This window comes from Hemibagrus wyckioides, linkage group LG25 (assembly GCF_019097595.1).
Source record: "Hemibagrus wyckioides isolate EC202008001 linkage group LG25, SWU_Hwy_1.0, whole genome shotgun sequence".
NCBI classification, from domain to species: Eukaryota; Metazoa; Chordata; class Actinopteri; order Siluriformes; family Bagridae; genus Hemibagrus; species Hemibagrus wyckioides.
In genome coordinates, this window is record NC_080734.1 from 9,064,536 (window position 1) to 9,085,946 (window position 21,411).

Sequence of the window (21,411 nt, forward strand, 5' to 3'; positions counted from 1 at the left end):
TTTTCCCTGACCTCTCTCATCGACAAGGCGTTTCCACCCACAGAACTGTAAGTCAGTTGTTTTTTCACACCATTCTGTGTAAACTGTTGTGTGTGAGAATCCCAGGAGATCAGCAGATTCTGAAATACTCAAACCAGCCCATCTGGTACCAATATCCATGCCACAGTCAAAATCACAGAGATCACACTTTTTCTGCATTCTGGTGTTTGATACGAACTGAAGCTCTTGACCTGTATCTATATGGGTTTATGCACTGCACTGCTGCCACATGATTGGCTGATTAGGTAACTGCATGAAAATATAAGTGAAAAGTTTCTAATAAAGTGGACAGTAAGGGTATATTAGGGCACAAAAAAAAAAAACAATTTAATATACATGTTCGAATATTTACTGTTATTCATTTTATCCAGCTGTAATATAATGTATTATGTTCAGATTTCTTCATAATAAATATATGTTATATGGCAGTTTATGTGTTATATTTTAGATTTTTTTTTATAGATTTTATTAGGTATTATTTAGCAGGTCATATCTGATGAGATGGCTATGGTTGAGTTGATGCACAATTAATGACTGCAGCACTCTAAGACTGACTGCAGTCTTTTAAAAAAACTGAATTTAGTTGAAAAAATGAAATGGAAAAGAAAATGGCTATTCTTTTTGAATGCACAGTAATTTTGGCATTTTGTGGCAGGTTTGCCGTGTGGCCTATGAGATCATGCAGACGCTACATCCAGATGCTTCATCCTACTTCTACTCTCTGGATGACATCTACTATTTCGGCGGGCAAAATGCTCACAACCAGATAGCCATCTATGCACATCGGCCACGCACTGCTGAGGACGTCGCTCTGGAGCCTGGAGATGTTATTGGCGTTGCTGGAAACCACTGGGACGGTTACTCCAAAGGACTGAATCGCAGACTGGGGCGCACTGGCCTCTATCCATCTTACAAAGTGAAGGAGAAAATCGAAACGGTGAAATACCCCACTTACCCCAAGGCAGACAAACTGCTCAACTCAGAAAATAGAGGAAAATAGACTGAAAGAGACAGTAAGAGACTTTAAAAACAGAGAGAAAGGCATGAAGAGACTGAACCAGATGGAGACAGATATAGAGACAAAAGAGACAGGGTGAGAATAATCCCAAAGTATTTTTTTCCTGTATAAAGCTTAATGATAAAGGAGAGAAAATAAGACATAGTCCACAAAGAGATACATGCTGTCATGTGTGTGTATGTGTGTGAGTTAAACAGAGATGATGTCAAGAGACAAAGAAACAGAGATGGAAAAAGAAAAAAAAATAGATGGAAATACACTGGTAAGGAAAAAAAAGGAATGGAGAGAGATCTGGAAAGAGACAAAAAGAGACAGACAAAAAGAGAGAGATACAGTAAATGACAGAATTATACACAAAGCGGGAAACAGATAAAGACAGAGAAAAGAAAGAATGCTCTAAAAGCATGATCAAATGAGAGGTAAAGAAGGAAGTGGAAGATCGGAAAGAAACACACAGAGACAGAGAGAGATTGACTTAGGAGAGAGACATCAGAGACAAAGATGGAAAGACAGAACGAGCTGAAAAGAAACAAGAAAAAGAGACAAATTAAGAAAAAGGCAAAAAGACTGAAGAGACAAAAAAAATTTGTTTTAAAAATATGGCCTAACTTGGAAAAAGACAAAAAAAAAGGTGTGGACCAGGAAAATAAGAAACTTTGGGACTCCGTATGAGGAGAGACAACTAAAAGACTGAGAAGAATGGATACACACTTAAGGACACTGGTGTGTGTGTGTGTGCGTGTGCGTGTGTTTATGTGTATTTTTACTCAGCAAGAAAAGATGGAGAAGAAAATCACAATGTAAAATATCCCAACTAACCTGAGGCAAACAAGCTACAGATTACTGCAACAACAACCTGTACAGAGTCTGCTGAGACAGGAGGGATAATGAGACATAGTCCACAAAGACAGACCAAGGACACATGCTTGTGTTTTGACTTAGCACAGCCTCCTGAATGACTGATATGGATGGAGGCAGGATGTCTCGGTGTTTGACTGCAGGCTATTTGGACTCAGCAACAGCTGAGCACTATTTACAAACCCACAACTCTGCCTCGCTTTATATTTTTATCGTTATTTAATTGTCCCAGGGTGGTTTTAAGTCATTTTTAATCTTGTCTTTTAATCTCTCTTGCCTGTTTGATCACCGATCACTAAGTAACTAGAGGAACACGGTAAACTAGCGAGATAGGAAAGCGTAACGAGGAGAAATATTAGGGTGCTTCTGATTTCTTTAATTGCGCTTCCTTATTTTGTTTCCTCAGAAGATGCGAGGTAAGGTCACAAGGAAAGAAAACACCAACGAAGGAATGGATGCCAAACATTGTGCCATGTTAGGTCAAATATACTTCACTATAAATCACCATCAATTATTGATTACTTGTCCAGCATGTTTTAACTGATACAATATTTACTCATCACTTTTGTATTCCCTGACTCAGAATGTAAAATCGAGGCAATTTATTGACTTTTCTGGCCATTGTTTCATTATTAACTGAATCCATTTAGTGTGTTTTCTTTTTTTTTATTTGTTTGAACCTACACTGAAAAAAAAAAAAAAGTTCATTGAATCTATTTCGTTCGAATGTGTACGTTGGTTCGACATGAAGGAATTACATTATCATCGATCGTTTTCGTTCATCCATCATAATGGGAGCATGTAATTTTAAAACACTGGGGGGGGGGGGACTCTGTGCATTCACCCAATCTCAGGATCACAAACTTAATTTAAGGACCCTAGCATTGTGAGGCAGTAGCATCATTCACTGCACTATTGTGCCACACAGGAGTTACTTACAATAATTTAACACTATATTCATTTCATCCAGTCAGCACCAAAAGATTTTAAAATGTAAATGGATTCATAATTAATTATATACATCATTAATAATACTGTATGTAACGTAGTCACATTCACTCTATGTATTTCTAAGTAGTAGATTAAACATTCTAGGTGTATAAATGAAATTTAGAATAAACAATGAACTTCTTTTTTTTAATGAGAAACCTAGTTTTTTCAAGTAAACTCTACATAATGTTTTCTTTATCCACATATTTTTTTTCAGTGTAGGTGGTTTTGTGAAAATGGTAAATGTAACCCACAGGCTTATGTCACTCGTGGCTTCCACATAAGCACCTTTCTCCTCATACTCTGCGTGCATTTAATGAATTGGTCATTCATAGTTCGTTCAGCCTTCTTGGACATAGTGGAGCAGGAGCCGCTCAAGACTGTACCTCATACAGGAGGACCCCGGTGCTTTTGCCAGGAACAATGGAGATATTTAGAGCTGAGTTCTGTGCAAGCCACTGATCTTCAATACCAAATACTTTGTTCAAACACAAGGTTGCTCATAAGTGTACTTGTTACTCAAGCTCCTTGGATTTGTGTTTGTGCTATCAGACCTGAGGCTATATGCTTTAATCACTCAGATAAAGAGAAGGACAGAGCTGTCAACTTGGTGACAAGTTGGATTCATCACACAAGGTCCCAGCTAGATTTATAGATTATTTATGGAGAACCTTCTGGGTTGCTTGGGACCTTCAATGAGAGACAAATTGTTATGTCCAAAATGACTTCTCCCTTGTACTGATTGAGGTTGGGGACATTAATTCACAATGGACCATATTTAAGTTCTCAATCATTGAGGCTACCGCAGGAAGCTATGGCCTCCTGATTTTTAATTGAGAATTATAGAGAGCTAGAAGGACTGCTGCATAGGCAGTTACAGAAGCAGAAGATGGGTCATGGAATATGAGGAGACCACTGACAGATTTATGTTGGCCAAAAAAGGAGGAGGATACCATTTGCCAGCTCTGCTAAGCAAGTGCATGTAAGTGCTGACCTCTACTGGGGATAGTGTTGATCAATGGGTGGAGCACTTTGAGGAATTATGGATGGAGCACTTTGAGTGGTTACAAAGAGGACTAGTGTCAAGGCTGAAGAGGTGGATGGGATTTGGCCGGAGATATTGAAGGCATTGGACTAAGTTGGGGATGTGTGGTTATAATGGACTTTCAGTTTTGTTATCAAGATCTATGGCATTGCCCTTGTAATGGTAAAAAATGATGGTGGTCCCCATTTTTGTAAAGGAGGGAGGGGGGCAGAGGATGTATTCCACTTATAGAAATATGTTCCTTAGCATCCTAGCAAAAGTCTATACCAGGGTTCTATAGAGGAGTCTGTCAGATTAACAGACTCCTAGTTTAACCTAGGATTTGGGTGGCACATCAATGGTTACCCCAGGTCATAGAACAATGGACCAGCTCTTTACTTGTGTACAACTCTGTGATGGGTCATGTAAGTATGCTAATCCACTCAATTTGTGCCCCAACATCCACGACAGGAGGTGTGGCAGGAGATTTTGCAGAAGTATGAAGTATCAGGATCACTACTTCATGCAATCCAGTCTGTGTATGTACACAGTAAGCATTGTCCATGTTCAAAGCATTAAGTGGAAACTGTTTAATGTCAGTGTCAGACTGTACAAAGGGGCTAGTTTGTTTCTTATGTATGGTTTAAATAGACAAAATATCAAGAGACAAGAAGTGTCTGCTATGGGAGGCTAGAGCTATGTCTGAGTTTATAGTTGTCTCCTGGAAGACTGAATGCTCCCTTCAGGTGAGGGGATAGACTATATGCCTTTTGGAGATCTTGGGATCTTGTTCATAGGTTATGGAAAATAAAGCATTTGAGATTGGAATTGGATCAGAACAGTTACTCTGCTGGTTTGTGGTGTGGGAACAGGTTCTTGCTGTGAGGAAAAAAGCTCTTTGTTTACCAGTCAGTCTATGTGCCTATTCTCACCTATGGTCACAAGCTGTGGGGAGTGGCTGAAATAATGTTGGTTGAACTGGTTCTTGACAATCTGGGAAAACCTCAAAGTAGAGCCACTGCTTCTTCAAATTGACAGGAGGCTGTAATGGTGGTGTTGTACCTTAAAAGGATGTCCCCTGATCAGTTTTTGCTAGAGCTGTATGAGGTATGTCCCATTAGATGGATACTCCAGGGCAAAGCAAGGACCTACCGGAGTCATTATATTTCTCAGTTGAGTTCTGTGAACATCTGTGGAGGTATAGAGAATTCTGGGCTGACCTTCTCAATCTGTTGCCAGTTTATAGGGCAGGGGCTGAAGAATCTATGTTTCAGAAGGCAATGAGGCGTCAATTACAGTATTGGGAAGCACCCTAAAAATTTTGTGAATGAGGTGAACATAGCAAACTTTAAAATGAAATGAAGGGGGGAAATCTAAAAAGAATAAGAAACAAGAAAAACAAGTACTAATAAATTAGCAACTAATGAAACGAGGGGACTCTAGGAACAAGGATAATCATGGAACCAGAAGTGGATAAAAAGGAGAACTGGACGTTTAAATTAAGTTTCATTGTTTCCCTAAATTTGAACAACAAGGAAACTTGATCAATGTTTCTTCTATCTAACATTGTCTGTGTTCTCAGGAGAGGCACTTATTTCCTCACTTAGTCATCTCTTGTCTTTTTCATTTTTTCAGTTTTTTTTTGGACTTTTGTGAGAACTATTACAAATGTTTATGATGGAAAACCGTAGACAGCCAGAAAAGTGTGGATTAAGAAAAAAAGACAAGATAGAAATATGACAAAACTACTCAAACACCAGCAGAAATTGCTGAGAACTGTCCAGTTATGTGCGGACTAATATTCTCATAAGCATGCTTGAATTACGTTCCTCTAGCCCTCTCAGTTTACTACACCACTTAAACTAAATGGGGAAATGGGGAGAATCAGGATTGTTCAAATGTACCAACTCACCTGCTTATAGATTTATCACTATTTATCACAATGTAGGTTTTTTTGTTTTTGTTTTTTTTTAGGCTTTTTGGTTTGTTTCGGTTTTAAAATTACCCAGACTGGATGAGACCTTTCAAGCAGGTACTAAAAATAAAAAGAAAAATGTGTGTACTTTGTGTGTGTGCTAATTCAAACTAGCAAAACCAATACAACTGCATATACCAGGACTAGGAACTATAGGAGCAACTAGGTAACTAAGAATCTAGGAAAAAGGAGAACTAGTAAACTAGAAATAGGAAATAGAATGCTCTGGAACCAAAAAAAAAGAAAAAACAGGTAATCATAGAAGTAGGAAACTAGATATGGGAAACAAGCTTAATTGTGAAACAAGAAATATGAAATCTGAACCCAGTATTGCACAAATAGCAAAGCAAAGCAAGCATAATGACAAAAACTCATTCAAGAAAACCAGCAAGTAGGAAACAGGGAGCAAACAAGAGGCCTCTGTGACACTAAAAAAACATACGGATTTTGTCTTAAAGTACCCACATGCCCCTTTACAAGTTCATGTGTGTTTTTATTTAATTTATCTTTCTACTTGCAGTATCTCTTCAGAATTTGAATCTGAGATTTGTATTTATTTTATAATGAAAAATATTCTGAACCATCAGAGAATGTTTTCAAAGGAGATGTTTTCCTACTTTATGTTCCAAAGTGTTGTGTTTGATACACCACAGATAAATTAAAGGGGTTGTAAAGCATTTGCTGTGTTTGTTGCGTCCACATTGATTGCTTTCGGTGCTGTTTAGAGATGCTCTCCCTTTACATAACATTTCTATGATTCATCTGATAATGGCCATAAAACAGGTTTTTGCTTTTACTCTGCTACTCTACACGGTTCATAGGCTATGATGTCGCCAGGAGAAATGGTTTTTATTGCACTGTTCCCCCCTGACAACAATTCACATTCATTTCAGGCAGCTCTGACTAGCACACACTCCCAGACGTAGCAGTTCAATGAGCTGAAGTTTAAAAAAACTTGTGTAAAAGGGGTTTTTTTTAAATGCCCAATATAACTAGAGGGCACTTTGAATAAAACTAGTTTTACCTTATAACTTATAGCATTCATTTAAGAGAACTGTTGGCATAGTTAATTGCTGTGTTATTTGGCCTTCTCTCCCTGGTGACTGGCTTGCTGAATTAGAGCTGTCCTTTTGGCCCTCTATATCTACCGTTATTTATGTTTGCGGAAGCTAGATAGACTGAACAGAAAACCAAGAAAGTGCAATCTGATGAGAGAGAACAGAACCGGAAATGCAGATACTGTAGTTAGATTTTAGCTGATGCATTTGTCCAAGGCAGAATTAGCTAAATGCAGCCACAGGATCCTGTATTGGAGTTAAATAACTTGCTTAAAGTGCTGTTCATAGACCATAACTAAGGTCAGCCACTGGTGAATGTGACTGCGTGGAAGCTGACAGTATTATTAGGATCTTCAGTATCCCTAAAACAGCAGTCAGTGGAGTTATTTTCTTAAGAATTACCTGAGAATCTTCACTTCTCAACTTAGTCTGGACTGCATTAACGCCTAGCTGTCTGGATACTCAACCATGCAACCAAGCTTCCATCCTAAATGCAGCAGCCCAAATGGCAGGCCATATTACACCTGTTTTTATTACACCTATTTTATCCAAACTAAATTGGTTCCCTGAAAAATGTTGCACTGATTATGAAAAACAATAATCCCAATATTGTATAATAGTAAAATGCTAATGACCTACAATACATGTGGTAACGTTTGGTCTGTTATGATCAGCTGTGCCAGCTTTAATAAAAAAATAATGCAGGGTCTTTATTAGTACCTAGAATAATGAAAACAACAGCAAGAGGCAAAGTCTATTCCTATAATCCACTGATCTATGAAAGTTTTCCTGTCAGTCTTTGGGACTAACTTTTACCTAAGGGAGTCTAAATGAGCCTGATGCCCAACTTCGGCTCTCTTCTTCCTGCTTCATCTAAAGCCTTCTGTGCTGGTAGATGGAGATCATCTAATTTTACATTTTAATTTATTTAGCTGGAGCTTTTATCAAAAGCAAATGGATTCATCATATAACTGAGTATTTGAATTAAGGGCCTTGCTCAATTGCTCATTGCTCATTCTGGATCTATATTTAAATCCACATTTATGTGAAGTTGCTTTGTGATAATGTCTACTGCTGAAAGTGCTATAGAAATAAACTTGAACTGAACTAAATGTGTCAGCATCATATTTGCATTTCACCTTCACTCACTTTAAAGTAGATCAGTACACAATATGGCCAAAAGTGGACACCAGGCCATCACACCCATTTGTGCTCATTCATTAACACGGAGTTGGTGAAGATCAGGACACAAGATCACATATTTCTACCCTATAGTCCTCATATCCTCTTTGCTCAGTAGTCTTATTCAGGAGCAGCGCTCTGAGCATCTTCTCTTCCCAAGTGTGTGATGGCCTGTTGTTCATCCTCGTTCCATAGCAAACCTGCACTGTCCTCCTCCTGCTGTGATGACCATTAGTGTGTGTCTGTGGTCGGTGGGAGATAAACTGTGATTTAGAGCTCTGTTCCCCTGCGCCGCTGTTATCTGCTATGCCGCCATCCCACAAACACTTTTACACACTCACCCGCCGTTCTAAGCCATCTGTCTCTGTCCGAGGGCTTTGATAAAGGTAGGCGTGCCACATGATGGGGCTCTAGCTTTCTGCCTGTGTGTATTTATTTAGCAAGTTACCATCGTACTGACCTCAGATGTCTGGATCTATTAGAGCCACCAGAAGCTACAGTAGCAGAAGAAGTTACTGTAATGCTGTGTGATAAATTTTCTTCAGCAAATCAGACACTTTAGTGACTTTTCTAGTTAGTGAAGAACTTCTGTAGACTTAGGATAAAACGGACTTGGTGTTTTTTATAGAACTCTTTTGTGCAAGCTAAGGATGCCATTAGGAATGCAGTTTAACATGTATACCTTTATGACTCTGAATATTTCTTCAAATGCCTTTAAAACCCTTCCTCGATGACAAAAGTTGTCTAACCAAGATAGAAACTACAAATCTTACCAGTCAGAACAGCAGAAACTGTGAGACAGATGACATATGATGAGACTATACATGTGCCAGAGGCACAATCTTTTTTTTTCTATCATTCACATGAATGAGCACTGCTTCAATTTCCTAAGACATTCAAAGTCTGAAATAACATCCACTGCTGTCTTTTCTGCCTAGTAAACCCAATCTGAATCCAATATATGTTTCCCCCATTTGGTCACCTGCCAATTCCCACTCACCTGCCAGTTCTGCCCTGTCGTACAAATACCAACCAGGGAGGCTGACATGTGCTTCCCACGCGTGAAAGCAACCCACTTGAAGGTGCTATCTCCTCCCTCGCACATACATGAGTTCACAGATGCCTGCAATTGGATAGTGTCACTGTAACCGACGAGAACCATAACCAATTTTGCTCCACTGGCTCCTGGCCATATATGTCTATGGCTTTGTAAGCATTCAAACTTGCAATCTCCCAAAACAGCATGCACACTTTTCTATCTGGATCATATTTTCCAATAATAAAAAGGTTCCCTTTGATTTTATATTGTTTGAGGTCTCAACTATCTCGGCCTGATTAGCTTCTGTTCTTCAGGTGCTTTCCTAAACTTCAGTAAACCTGCCAAAGTTTGAAACAGAAATTGGCAACACACTTGAAGGTAGAATCAACAGTGGAAATCCAGTATTCCAGAGAGCGCTGACAAAATATTAGTTTTGTATTTTAGTGATACAAATGATTTTTTTCAGATTATACTGTACATTACGTATTTGCTGTGATAGATTTTAGCAAGCCATCTTGATACCTTCGAATACAAATGGTGCTATAGAGAAAATGAGTGCACAGAAAGAAAATATAACTAAAATAACATTTACAAAGAATAACAATAAAAGGAAAACATGAATGCACACAGGGCATTTTGTATTACTGGCAGGTGTAAGAGACTGTTGATGCATGCAGGACCATTTCTGTTACTCAGTCCAATTTATATGCTTGTCACGGCATGAGCCTTTGAAAATACCATCTCTCCACTGAATCGAATAATTCACTGGACACAACTCCTCAAATCCAAGTAACACCTGTCACTGCAGAAATGTGGGCAGATTTAGAACTACATTTGTGAGCTGTCAGAACTCCCATTCCCATTATTTGTGTTTCTTACCAGAGTTCTTCTAGTGTGTACTATCATGAGTCAAAATTAGTGGACCTTCTGCCACCTGTAGGACAACAGTCCTTTTGTGGTTCTTAAATTAAAGGCAAATATTAAGCATGCTAAATGGTTCAGGCTTTGGCCTGGTCAGCTATTGCCGTTCAAGATGGAGCCTAGCAAAGTGTTTGTCACTGGTTTCTTTTAGTTTGGCATGTTCTTAGGTATTATTTGACTTATTGTCAAATTGTTGTTTTGGTAAATAAAAACTCACAAAAACTTTAACTTTTGGAATGAAGCACTTTTGGGAAAATGTATGTCAAAATATGTAAGTCAACAATCTTTCCTGTTTTACTTCTACACACCAAAAAGTTGGTATACATTGGACTTTAAATAAAGTAAAGAGAGAAATGAAACAGAATATGTAAAAGAGAATTGTAGATTAATATTTATACTACTATCTACTTTTTCATTATTTCTATACATTATTTCCTGCTTTACAAATTAACAATCCATGACCTTCAGCATTAATAATCCTAAGGTATTTATTTGATGATTTGCATTACCAGAAAACTGCATTTACTATAAGGTTTATTTCATTTATGAAGTGAATGGACATAGATTACAAAAATGTTTAGAAGATTTGATAACTTACTGAACTTCAGCTCTAAAGACTGGAATTTTAGCCTCAGATTTATCGGAATTTAACAAATTTATCAAACAAAATTGTCATGAATTCCCCTCAGCGCATGGCACAATTCCCAGTGTGACAAGTGCTGCTTTTTAAGTATTAGTGACATGCACTTTTATTTTGACATGTTGTTCTCCACACTTCCCTCATACACACCTGATTACCATTTTTAACAAAACGTGTGAAAGTTTTTCTCGAAGTAAACAGGAAATCCTGTTCGTTGCAAGGATTTGAGTTTGTGTAGATTTTGAGTATTTAATATATATACAGATATTATTTTTCTTGTTTTGTGTCATGTTGTTGTATTGGTTTTCATGAAGCATTATGTAATAGGCTAAATAATGTCAGTTAAAGAGGAACCCTAAAGCACATAAGCAGCATAAAGTGTAGCTTTTGCACTTGGACTGTGTTTGTCACTATTATGAAGATAGAGACAAAGCATTAGGTCTGTGAACCTTTTTTTTTTAGTTATTTTGCATTGTTATGAAGCACAATTACACAGGTTATCACACCTGAAATGTTTATTATATAGAATAGAAAGAAGTAAAATGATCTTTCAAAAGAGTTAACTTTAGTTAGTCGTTGCTCCCTGTTCAGGGTATTTGATCTGGCACAGGTTTTACACCAGATGCCCTTCCTGTCTCATCCCTCCCATTTTATCCAGGCTTGGGATCAACACTAAGAGTTAACTCTTCAGTGGCTGTGTTAGCTCCCTGCCCAGGAATCAAACCTGGGCCACAGCAACAAAAGCACAGGATCCTGCCACTAGACCACCAGGAGAGCAGTTAACATTAGTTAGTAACAGTAAAATTGTCTAAAAATGGAGAATGTATAAATAGAAAAACAATACATAAATCTAACTATATTGAAGATTTTTTCACATGCTAAGATGACAGAGTTTTGCTGTTCACCTGTTTTTGAGTTGTACCAGGGTACCAGTGGTTAGCATTGTTGAAAATCACAATGTTTTAAGAGCATGCTTTAAGGGCTTCTTCTCTTAAAATATCAATCTTCTCATGATAAATTATCTACTATTGATTCCTATCACATGTTTCCATTCTGGTCAAGTGGGTTTTTTTTTTTTTTTTTTTTGCTTATAGCTAATAGGTGTCTTCTCCCATCTTCATGTGCCAAACACTGATTATGACACACCAGGACAGTTTTGGCTCTGTTTATGACTTCATGATTATTGTTCCATGTCAAAAGCAATTTGATTGAGTACTGAGCCAAAATCGTCTAAATGTTCGTGGACTGCACTTTAGTTCAGCTTCATTTATTTTACTGAAAGCACCAGGCACTGATTTATTAAAGGCAAAAAATGTGTAAGATGACTTACAAACTGATTTATTATTGAAGATAGAGTCTCTCAAATTAGAAGAACTACAAGTCTTGGATATGGAATATGTTTTTCTTAGTGAGATCAGTCACTTACAGCCTGAAATGTCTACAGCCGGAAGATCTGCTCCTATTATAGATACAAAGAAGTCACTTATCTATGCTCAGAAAAAAAATGAACAGCCCCCTTTTATTTGAACTGTTGCTTTTTTATTACTACTCTGCAGTTAAAACCATACTTTCATATTTAAACAAGGAGCGACCTTTGGCAAAGCTCACTCATTACTCTGAATTGATTGTTAGCAGGCTTGATAACTCACCAGCCATAAGCAATTAAAGCAAGCCATAATAATATAATCAATTCCAGGGTTCTTCTGTCTCTGTACCATGTTTCCCAGTTTCATCCTGAGGATACTAGCAATCTCTTGCTGTGGCTTTAGACCAGCAGACAAGCAGAAACAATTCACTGGAATAACAAGAATACAGTATCAAGTTTCCCATGTTTTTACCACATCTACCTTTCTCTGGGTTCCGCATTTCCTCTCATCTCCTGAAAGTATGCAGGTTTGTGGATTGGCAAATTTAAACATCCCCATGATGTGATCCTCCATGTGTGTGAGTGTCCTAGGATAGCGGACATATAATATATCAAAATAATACAAATAGAAAACAATACTAAAACATCACTACATTATCATCTACATTGCAAAACATTTCACAAATCCTTCAGTGCAAGCATCTTTTATATGTGGTGGGGTAGACGTTCCCTTTAAGAACAGGATTGTGTGTCCTTGTTCCTTTATCATCAGACAAGGTTGACCAACACTTGGTGGCTCACTGAATAATCTAGCTCTGAGGAGATTCTTGCTCTCAGCCATGTCTGCTCTGCGTCTCATGAGAAGGCAGTCAGACATTTTATCCTAACATAGAGCCGGCTCTTTAATCCTGTCCCATGCTGTTCTTCACCCTCTCAGAAAAAGCGAGGCTTTATATGAAACCAGCCATTTTCATCTGCCTCACAGAGTCACTGTTTGAAATATGGAGACTTGCTGAGCGGGCAGGCACCCAGTTGTAGTCTGCCGTTAAATCCCTATGACATTGTGAGTGTTCTTGTGATAAGGGGTTGGCTATCATCTTCCACTCTCTCTCTCTCTCTCTCTCTCTCTCTCTCTCTCGCTTTCTCTCCTTCTCTCTCGTTCTCCCGCTTTTCTTCCAAACCAGTTCCTGTGCCTTTGATCAGATGAACAGGCAAAAGTGAGGAGGGCCTGTTTAATTAACTGTGTTTCCGAGGTTAATAAGTTCCTTTATCCTGCAGCCTCCTGCGTGACTCAGATTATCACCACAGACACAAGGGAATGAATCGAAATGCCGTCTGCTCATCACGTCACCCCTTCTCCCTTTCCTTGTCTTCCTCTCCCTCCTTTTTTATCATTTTATACATTATGTAGAATTTTACAAATCCTTACCAGTCCATTTTTTGCTCAAAATAGATATCATTTAAGCCATGAGTTGTATCCAGAACAATGACCTTGACTCAGTTCAGTCATTTGACTCACTTAAGTCCCAAGGCCCAGTAAACGAGGTGTAGGTTTTACTCATAGAGACTCACAGAGTTTTAATAAATAACCGTGATCGTATTTTTGGCACTGACATTGTGCACGACTTTGTGCACATTTATCAAACTTGATGACAACAATATAATTCATTTAATCTGTTGTTTTTGCTGTACACTGAAGAACAGAGCAGACTTTCGGCTTTCATATAATGAAATCTCATCTAGATGTGTTAAACAGCTTAACAACATAACACCAGTGGTAGCAGAACACCCAATTTTTAGGTGAGCAACAGCAAACGAACAGATAGATAACATTTTGTTGCATATCCCTTGCTTGCAATAACTGCAACAATTCAGTGAGCCACTGACATCACCAAACTATTGCATTCTTCTTTTGATGCTTTTCCAGTTTGTACCACAGTTTCTTTCAGTTTTTGTTTATTTCTTCATTTGGTCTTCTATTAAGGAGGTGAAATGCATGCTTAGCGTCTGGTGTTTTACTTGGTCAGTCAAAATCCTTCCACCTTTTCACTCTGATGAAATCCTTTGTTGTGCTGCCAGTGTGTTTTCTGTCGTTGTCTTGCTGCTTAATGGAATTGCTCCAAATTCGATGCATTTCTCTGTACATTGATCGAGACTGTTTATTTAATTCATTCTGCCGCTATCATAATGAAATACATCTTCAATAGGGATTTAGTGAGCTTGTTCCAGAAGCAGTGATGCAAGCCATGACATGACCTCCACAATGTTTCACAGATGAGTTTGCATGTTTTGGATCAGGAGCAGATCCTTTCTTTCTCCACACTTTGGTAGAGATTAAACTTGGTTGCAGAAGTTTTGTTTCTCATCTCTGTATTTCTTTGTGAATTCCAATTTGGCCTTTTGATTCTTAGTGCTGCTGAGTGGTATGTCCTCTATATTTCTGCACTCAAAGTCTTCTTTGAACAGTGGATTGTGATACCTTCACCCCTGCCCTGTGGAAGTTAATGATGATGATGACACAGACTGTTGTTTTTGGGTTTTGCTTCAGAGCTCCCACAACGGTTGCATCATCTGCTGTTGTTTTCCTTGGCCGAACTGCTTAATGTCTGGTTTGTTAGTACACTAGTGGTTTCTCTACTTCAGTATTATTATACTGGTTATGCCAAATTTTTGTGCTCAGAATGAATTTCCATTTTTTCTGAAAGACAGCTCTGTGGACTTTTATCAGTTTAAACAACAAATGCTGTCTTCACACTCAAAACCCAGGGTTCAAACCAAGAGAAGACATTCAGGGCTATTAAATGTATAAACATTCATTCTAACAGGGTACAACTGGGAATCAATACATACCTGTCAGTCACAAATTATTATCCATTATTATATATCATGTAAACTTTATAACAAAACCTCTAGAGTGGTTAAAGGGAATAAAAATATTAATTTTCCAACCCAGATCCAACATACTTCACCAGCATGTTTAATTGGGAAACTGTCGGTGGTAATAAATTAATGAATACATCTGACTAAGTTACATTTACTCAGGGTTTATTTAATGTGTACTACATTTTAAGCTGCTTTTTAAAAATATTTGCAATTTGAAAAAATCATTCAAGACAGTTGTTTAATACTATGTTTATGTATTTAACCATCAAAGCAAAGTCTACTACCGTTACCATTCCCATATTCATAGCACCCATGAAAGAACATGTAAGTTCAATACTACCCCACCTATTCTATCCTCATGGTTATGGTTCATCTTGGCACAATTTAATTTCTTCACAACCATTTTCATGCAGATTTCTTTCTAACAGGAATTCATCTGGCAACTAGTATCTTGCATTATGCAGATTCAAATCATGATGCTATGGCAACCATTAACTGAGTACCTGAAGACAGGAATGTCTATTACTAAGAGACTTAGCCATGCAAGGCTAAGTAAGTAAGTAAATAAATAAATAAATAAATCAGTGGCCAAGTGTGTGAATTCCAGTGAGTGAGGGGCAGTGTTGAAAGATTTTACAAACAGCACTGAAGGATTTTATAAAACAGCTTGTCTTAGGTAGCATGTCTTTTATCCATTTTATCACAGTAAGATTAAAAAATACATTCAGGGGCTTAGCGGCTGCTTTCTTTACCACCAGCTGCAAGTCCAATGCCCAAGCTGGCTGCAACAACAGTTTCTCATCAGTGGCCACCAGGCCGGCACCTTAGTCTGCTGTAACAGCAGTTCCTCACTGGAGGTTGACCCCCAGACTGCTGTTCCCATCTTTGTTCAGACAATATTGCTAATTTTCACCTGTTTTGGAGTAGGGTCATTAGACAGTATGTCATTTTAAAATGGTTCGTTGGTCCCTTGGGTGTGATTGCTTGTTCACCACAAGTAAACTGCTCCAGAGTTTGCTTGGGTTTTTCCAAAATGCACCAGGATCTGAAACGAATTCTAGTTATAAGCCAGGTTGGAAAACCCCTTTAGAAACCATCCCCTTAGACCCCTAGCCAGCTAAACTGTAATCCTACTGTGTATTAGTTATTTGCCCACTATTGTTTTGCTGATCCTTTGGTCACTTTTGACCCAAAATTATATTTTCCATATTTGCTATACTTACTATAACTGCCCCTTATATCCCTAAACTGAACTATACACCAATCAGGCATAACATTATGAGCAGTGAGAGGTGAAGTGAATAACTCTGATTATCTCCTCATCACGGCACCTGTTAGTGGGTGGGATATATTAGGCAGCAAGTGAACATTTTGTCCTCAAAGTTGATGTGTTAGAAGCAGGAAAAATGGACAAGCGTAAGGATTTGAGCGACAAGGGCAAAATTGTGATGGTTAGACGACTGGATCAGAGCATCTCCAAAACTGCAGCTCTTGTGGGGTGTTCCCGGTCTGCAGTGGTCAGTATTTATCAAAAATGGTCCAAGGAAGTAACAGTGATGAACCGGTGACAGGGTCATGGGCGGACAAGGCTTAAAATTGCTGAAAATGTTTATGCTGTTTCTGATAGAAAGGTGTCAGAATACACAGTGCATGACAGGTCAGGGCAATTTTGCCAGCAAAAGGGAGACAACACAATATTAGGTAGGTGGTCAAAATGTTATGCCTGGTCGTGTATTTCTCCTGGAATTTTTTGGCTTTTTTTTTTTTTAAGATTCCGATCTGGCTAGATAGTTTGAATCCCAGCACTGTCAGGACATAAGTGGGCAAGATCCTTAACCATCAACTGACCTTACTTCTAAATCACTGTGAATGAAATTGTTTAAAAATAAACAAACAAACAAACATGAAATAGACCAATACAGAAAAATCAGGACAGAAACTTTCAGGATGCAGTAAAGTTTACAGAAACAAATTTTGACCAGTTTGGAGATTTTTGGATTGTGGTACAAAGCGATATCCTTTCAGTGATATGCTGAATTAAATGTGTTCTGTGTAACTGCTGCTTTCAGACAAGTTGAAGGTGTGTGGGAGCAGTGGTGTAGGAGTGATGACTAATGACATGATGTGGGTCTCAGCCAGTAGTCAAGTGTATATTTCTTATTGTACGTGTCTTTGCTCTGGAGCTTGCTGCAACCCTCTGGTATTTCAGCTGCACCCCATGTCACCTTCACAAAGATTACTCCTCAGCTCATGTCAGAAAGCCTTTCACATGTTAGAAGCATTTCACAGAAGCCTTCGTCTAGTACTCTTTGAGCACAGAGCATGTGATGGAGATCTTAAAGAGGAGCCCAATGCAGAGGACATGGTGGTGCATCACTTGCTCCTGAAGGGGATCAGTGAATCCCACTGATCAGGCCAACTGGATTAAGCCATCACTCCTTATCACCTTGATTCCCAGAAATACAGAAATCCCAGAGACAACACTGCCTGGCTGGGTGCATTTGTGGCTTTAGGGGATAAGGAATTTGAGACATAACATCCTGCCTCTCTCATTTCCTGTAGAATTCCCTTCAAGGAGTTGAGATGAGATTGCTTTATCTCAGGTCAAATAGATTTTATTGTCATTTCAACCATATACATCTTATGCAGTACACAGTGAAATCAAACAATGCTACTGCTACTGGTGCTACATAAAACATCTGCAATCAAGGTCAATGGTCTTCTGTTCCAACCAGGAGTCATTGTGATGTATGTTTTCTTTTTGATGATTGAACATTATATATGGCCAGATGGATCTATGGGTGAATGATTTAATCAGACCCTTGGGAAAATCAGCCCCTGAACACGTTTATAGGGTTGTGCTATAACAATTATTCTATAGGGGGATGACCCAGGGCATTTTGGAAACAGTAAGAGAGAAGACCTTTAGATAGCAGTAATCAAATTCAGCACATTCTGGACCTAGGAGCAAAGCTCTACACCTTGGGCAAGGACTATTAGAGGTCATATGGTGAGCTGGGAAAATTAACTATAGATAGAAGCTATTTACCTCTAATCCCCCACCTTCTGCTACAAATGATGGAGTGGTCACCCCAAATCTTGCACACCAGTTCTGTCCCCATTCATAGAAGCAGTGTCACTGGCCCTCCCAGACTGAGAGGGAACATACTGTATGTTATATATATGTTATAGCACATTCGTCTCACACCTTCAGCGTCCTGGGTTCGAGTCTGGCTCCTGCTCACTGTGTGTGTGGAGTTCGCATGTTCTCCTTGTGCTTGGTGGGTTTCCTCCGGGTGCTCCGGTTTCCTCCCACAGTCCAAAGACATGCTACTAGGCTGATTGGAGCATGCTGGTACATGTAGTGTCAGAGACAGGTAAAGCAAACAAAATGTGCAGGTGGGATTTATGGTATTTGAGGATTCACTTAGTTTTGGCTAGGCAGATACCTGATGATCTCACTAAAAGGGAGCTGATGGATGGATCTGTGCTAACAGGCTTTTAACCAAGTGGAAATAGCTTATCTGCAGATTAATGTGACAGGCAGATATCTGTACAATGCTGTTGTGGTTGGATGGGATAGATTGGGTAAAGGGGTGCTTGAAATTTCCCAGAAGCTCTTCATATGGAAGATCTAGTCAAGTTCTTTATAGAAGAGTTTGGTCATGTCAAGCCTCTAGGGCTCTATGTGTGTGGGTGAATGCTTCCCGCTTTCTCTGAGTTATTAAACTGTAATGCATTTCCTAGTCCTCAATTTGTTCTTTGTTCCTGCTGTTTGATTATGTATCACCCAGCCCTGTTTGAGCCCTGCCTTGTACACAGGCTAGAAATATCAGAATAGTCCCATATGATTACCTGCTGATATAAGCAAGTATATTAACTTCCACTCTGAATCAAGTGCTTTGGGATTCAGTTTCAGCTAGTGCTATATCTTGAATGTAGGTGGTTTGTGCAGAAAGCATCAATCATGTATGTGTAATTATTTGCTAATTAATATCTCAAAAACTTAAGCACAGCCTCATTCTCTCTTGCCCTGATGAAAATGATAATTGGGTAGGAAACGGAGAGTATTTTTCCGGATGCTTGAGCACACCAGTTGATCAAGCCCTCCATAGGGATTTTCTACCCTGGATCATCCCATGCTGCAGTTCCCTCCAATTTGCTTAATATGCAAATGTAATGCTACATTTTAAATCTGCAATACATAAATAGATTTAAATTTTCTATATGTATTTTAAGTTATTATTCACACAGAAAGATGGGTTTAGTTTATCAGTAGGATATTAACCGTTAAGGGTGGGTGGGGGGGGGTGCAATAGGTCAGGGACGCATAGTATGGGGGGGATGTCAATCATCCATAACATTAAAATCAATGACAGGTGAAGTGAATAACACTGATTATCTTGTTACAACGGCACCTGTCAAGGAGTGGAATAAATTAGGCAGCAAGTGAACAGACAGTTCTCAAAGTAAATGTGTTGGAATCAGAAAAATATGCCTAAACATAAGGATCTAGGTGAGTTTGACAGGATTATTATGGCTAGACGACTAGGTCAGAGCATTTCCAAATGGGAGACAGTGTGATGTTCTGCTGGGACATCCTGGGTCCTGGCATTCAAGCAGATGTTACTTTGACACATATTACCTACATAAACATTGTTGCAGACCAAGTATGCCCCATCATGGCAACAGTATTCCCTAAAGGCGGTGGCCTTTTTCAGCAGGACCCTGCCACCCTATATAAACTATTCAGGAATGGTTTGAGGAACATGAGTTAAAGCTGTTGACTTGGCCTGAAAATTCCCCAGATCTCAATCCAATCAAGCATCTGTGGGATGTGCTGGACAAACAAGTCCGATCCATGGAGGACCTACCTCCCATTGTATAGGAAATAAAGAATCTACTTTCAACGACTTGGTGCCAGATATCAACCTTCACCTTCAGAGGTCTTGTGGAGTCCATGCCTCGACTAGTTAGAGCTGTTTTGGTGGCTCAAGGGGATCCTACACAATACTAGGTAGGTGGTTTTAATCTTATGGCTGATCGTGTCCAGGCATAAAGTACTAAAGAAAGCATTACATACTTATAATTTCCTATCCAAAATTTCCACAGAACTGGAGACCGAGGAGTCAATCACACTACCCAGCACTACTGAATCTAAGGGTTACTATATAATCAACAGTTCTCAGACAATGTATTTATATTTTTACAAAGAGAGAGGCTAAACATTCATATCACTGAAGGATGTGGCCTGTAGCATCTTTGCCTGTCTGTCTCAGTGAAAGACTTGGCCTCTGTGCTTGTCAGTCCCACCAAAGGAGGCCCTGTACTTTCCAGTATGTTGAGAACAGTTATCTTTTCAGACTAAACTTTTCAAGTAATTCCTGTCACACCAGATAAGTTTGTTTACAACTAATAAGGCATTAAGTGATCATGGATCAAAATTTCCACTATCAGCAGCCAAGCTGTAACACAATCCAACATCAACAGGAAACGCAACATTTATTATCCTGACAAACAGTATGTAGTGCTTCTCTCTTTAGACTAAGCTATGATCAGATTTCAACTGCCTTGGCATCCTTCTCGATTTATCTTTTATTGGTGTTTCCCTGCGATGCAAGGAAAGGCGAATATCTGTAGGAGGACAGTATCTCTCGTCTAGCATGCTAGAGCACAACACAATCTGTTTTTCTCATGAACAGCAAAATATTGAACATTGTGTGTGATGTGCTGACACACTAGGCTGTGAATTCCCACATGAGCAGGTTTGATTTGTGATCTGGAGCCAGCAAGTACCCTGAGGCAGGAATAAAGAGAAATCAGTCTGTATGAGCTCTGAATGATGCCTGGTTTATACGTCCTTACGACTAGGCTTACAAAACACACAGGAAGGTACTTCCTGTGAAGCACTTCAGGGAAGCAGGATGAAGCAGTTTGCAAAAGTGAATTTGCAAAACTGAAATGTCCCACCTGGCCACACAACACCAGAGCCACCGGCTAAGAGAGACATATGGGTGATGAATTTCATGAGAAAGCGCAACTTGGCAGCATTTCATTTTATTTCACATATTTCACAGTGAAGGTATTAAAACAAAAGGAATGGGTATTAACATTGTCCTGAAACCTAGCCTTGGTAACTTTCCATATAAATTGAGTCATGTAATTTGTTACAAATCTGCAAATGTGAAAACATGTTTGCTGGCAAGAGATTAATGGGTTTGAGATGCAATGTTGGACAGCAGTATCAAACTAGTAGCTCAACAACAACTCCCAATTCAGAAGCTGATTCAGAAGCTAAAAAATTCCCAATTAATATACAAAAAGTGAACTAACGATAACAAAGAAACAAGAAATACAATTTCTTCCCACACTCCCTATAAACTCCAACCAAGAAAAAACAGATTAAACATAAATGGGA

General features: G+C 38.9%; 1 protein-coding gene across 2 annotated transcripts in view; it reads left to right on the forward strand.

The window, feature by feature from the left end:
• Positions 1-1,523, forward strand: part of fut8b (fucosyltransferase 8b (alpha (1,6) fucosyltransferase)) — a 118,861-nt gene extending 117,338 nt beyond the window's left edge. For both annotated transcript variants that reach the window (XM_058379441.1, XM_058379440.1), the window contains exon 10: positions 695-1,523. In XM_058379441.1, coding sequence (XP_058235424.1) covers positions 695-1,039 — 345 coding nt within the window. In that variant the 3' untranslated portion in view covers positions 1,040-1,523. The remainder of the gene's footprint in view (positions 1-694) is intronic.
• The last annotated feature ends 19,888 nt before the right edge of the window (positions 1,524-21,411 follow it).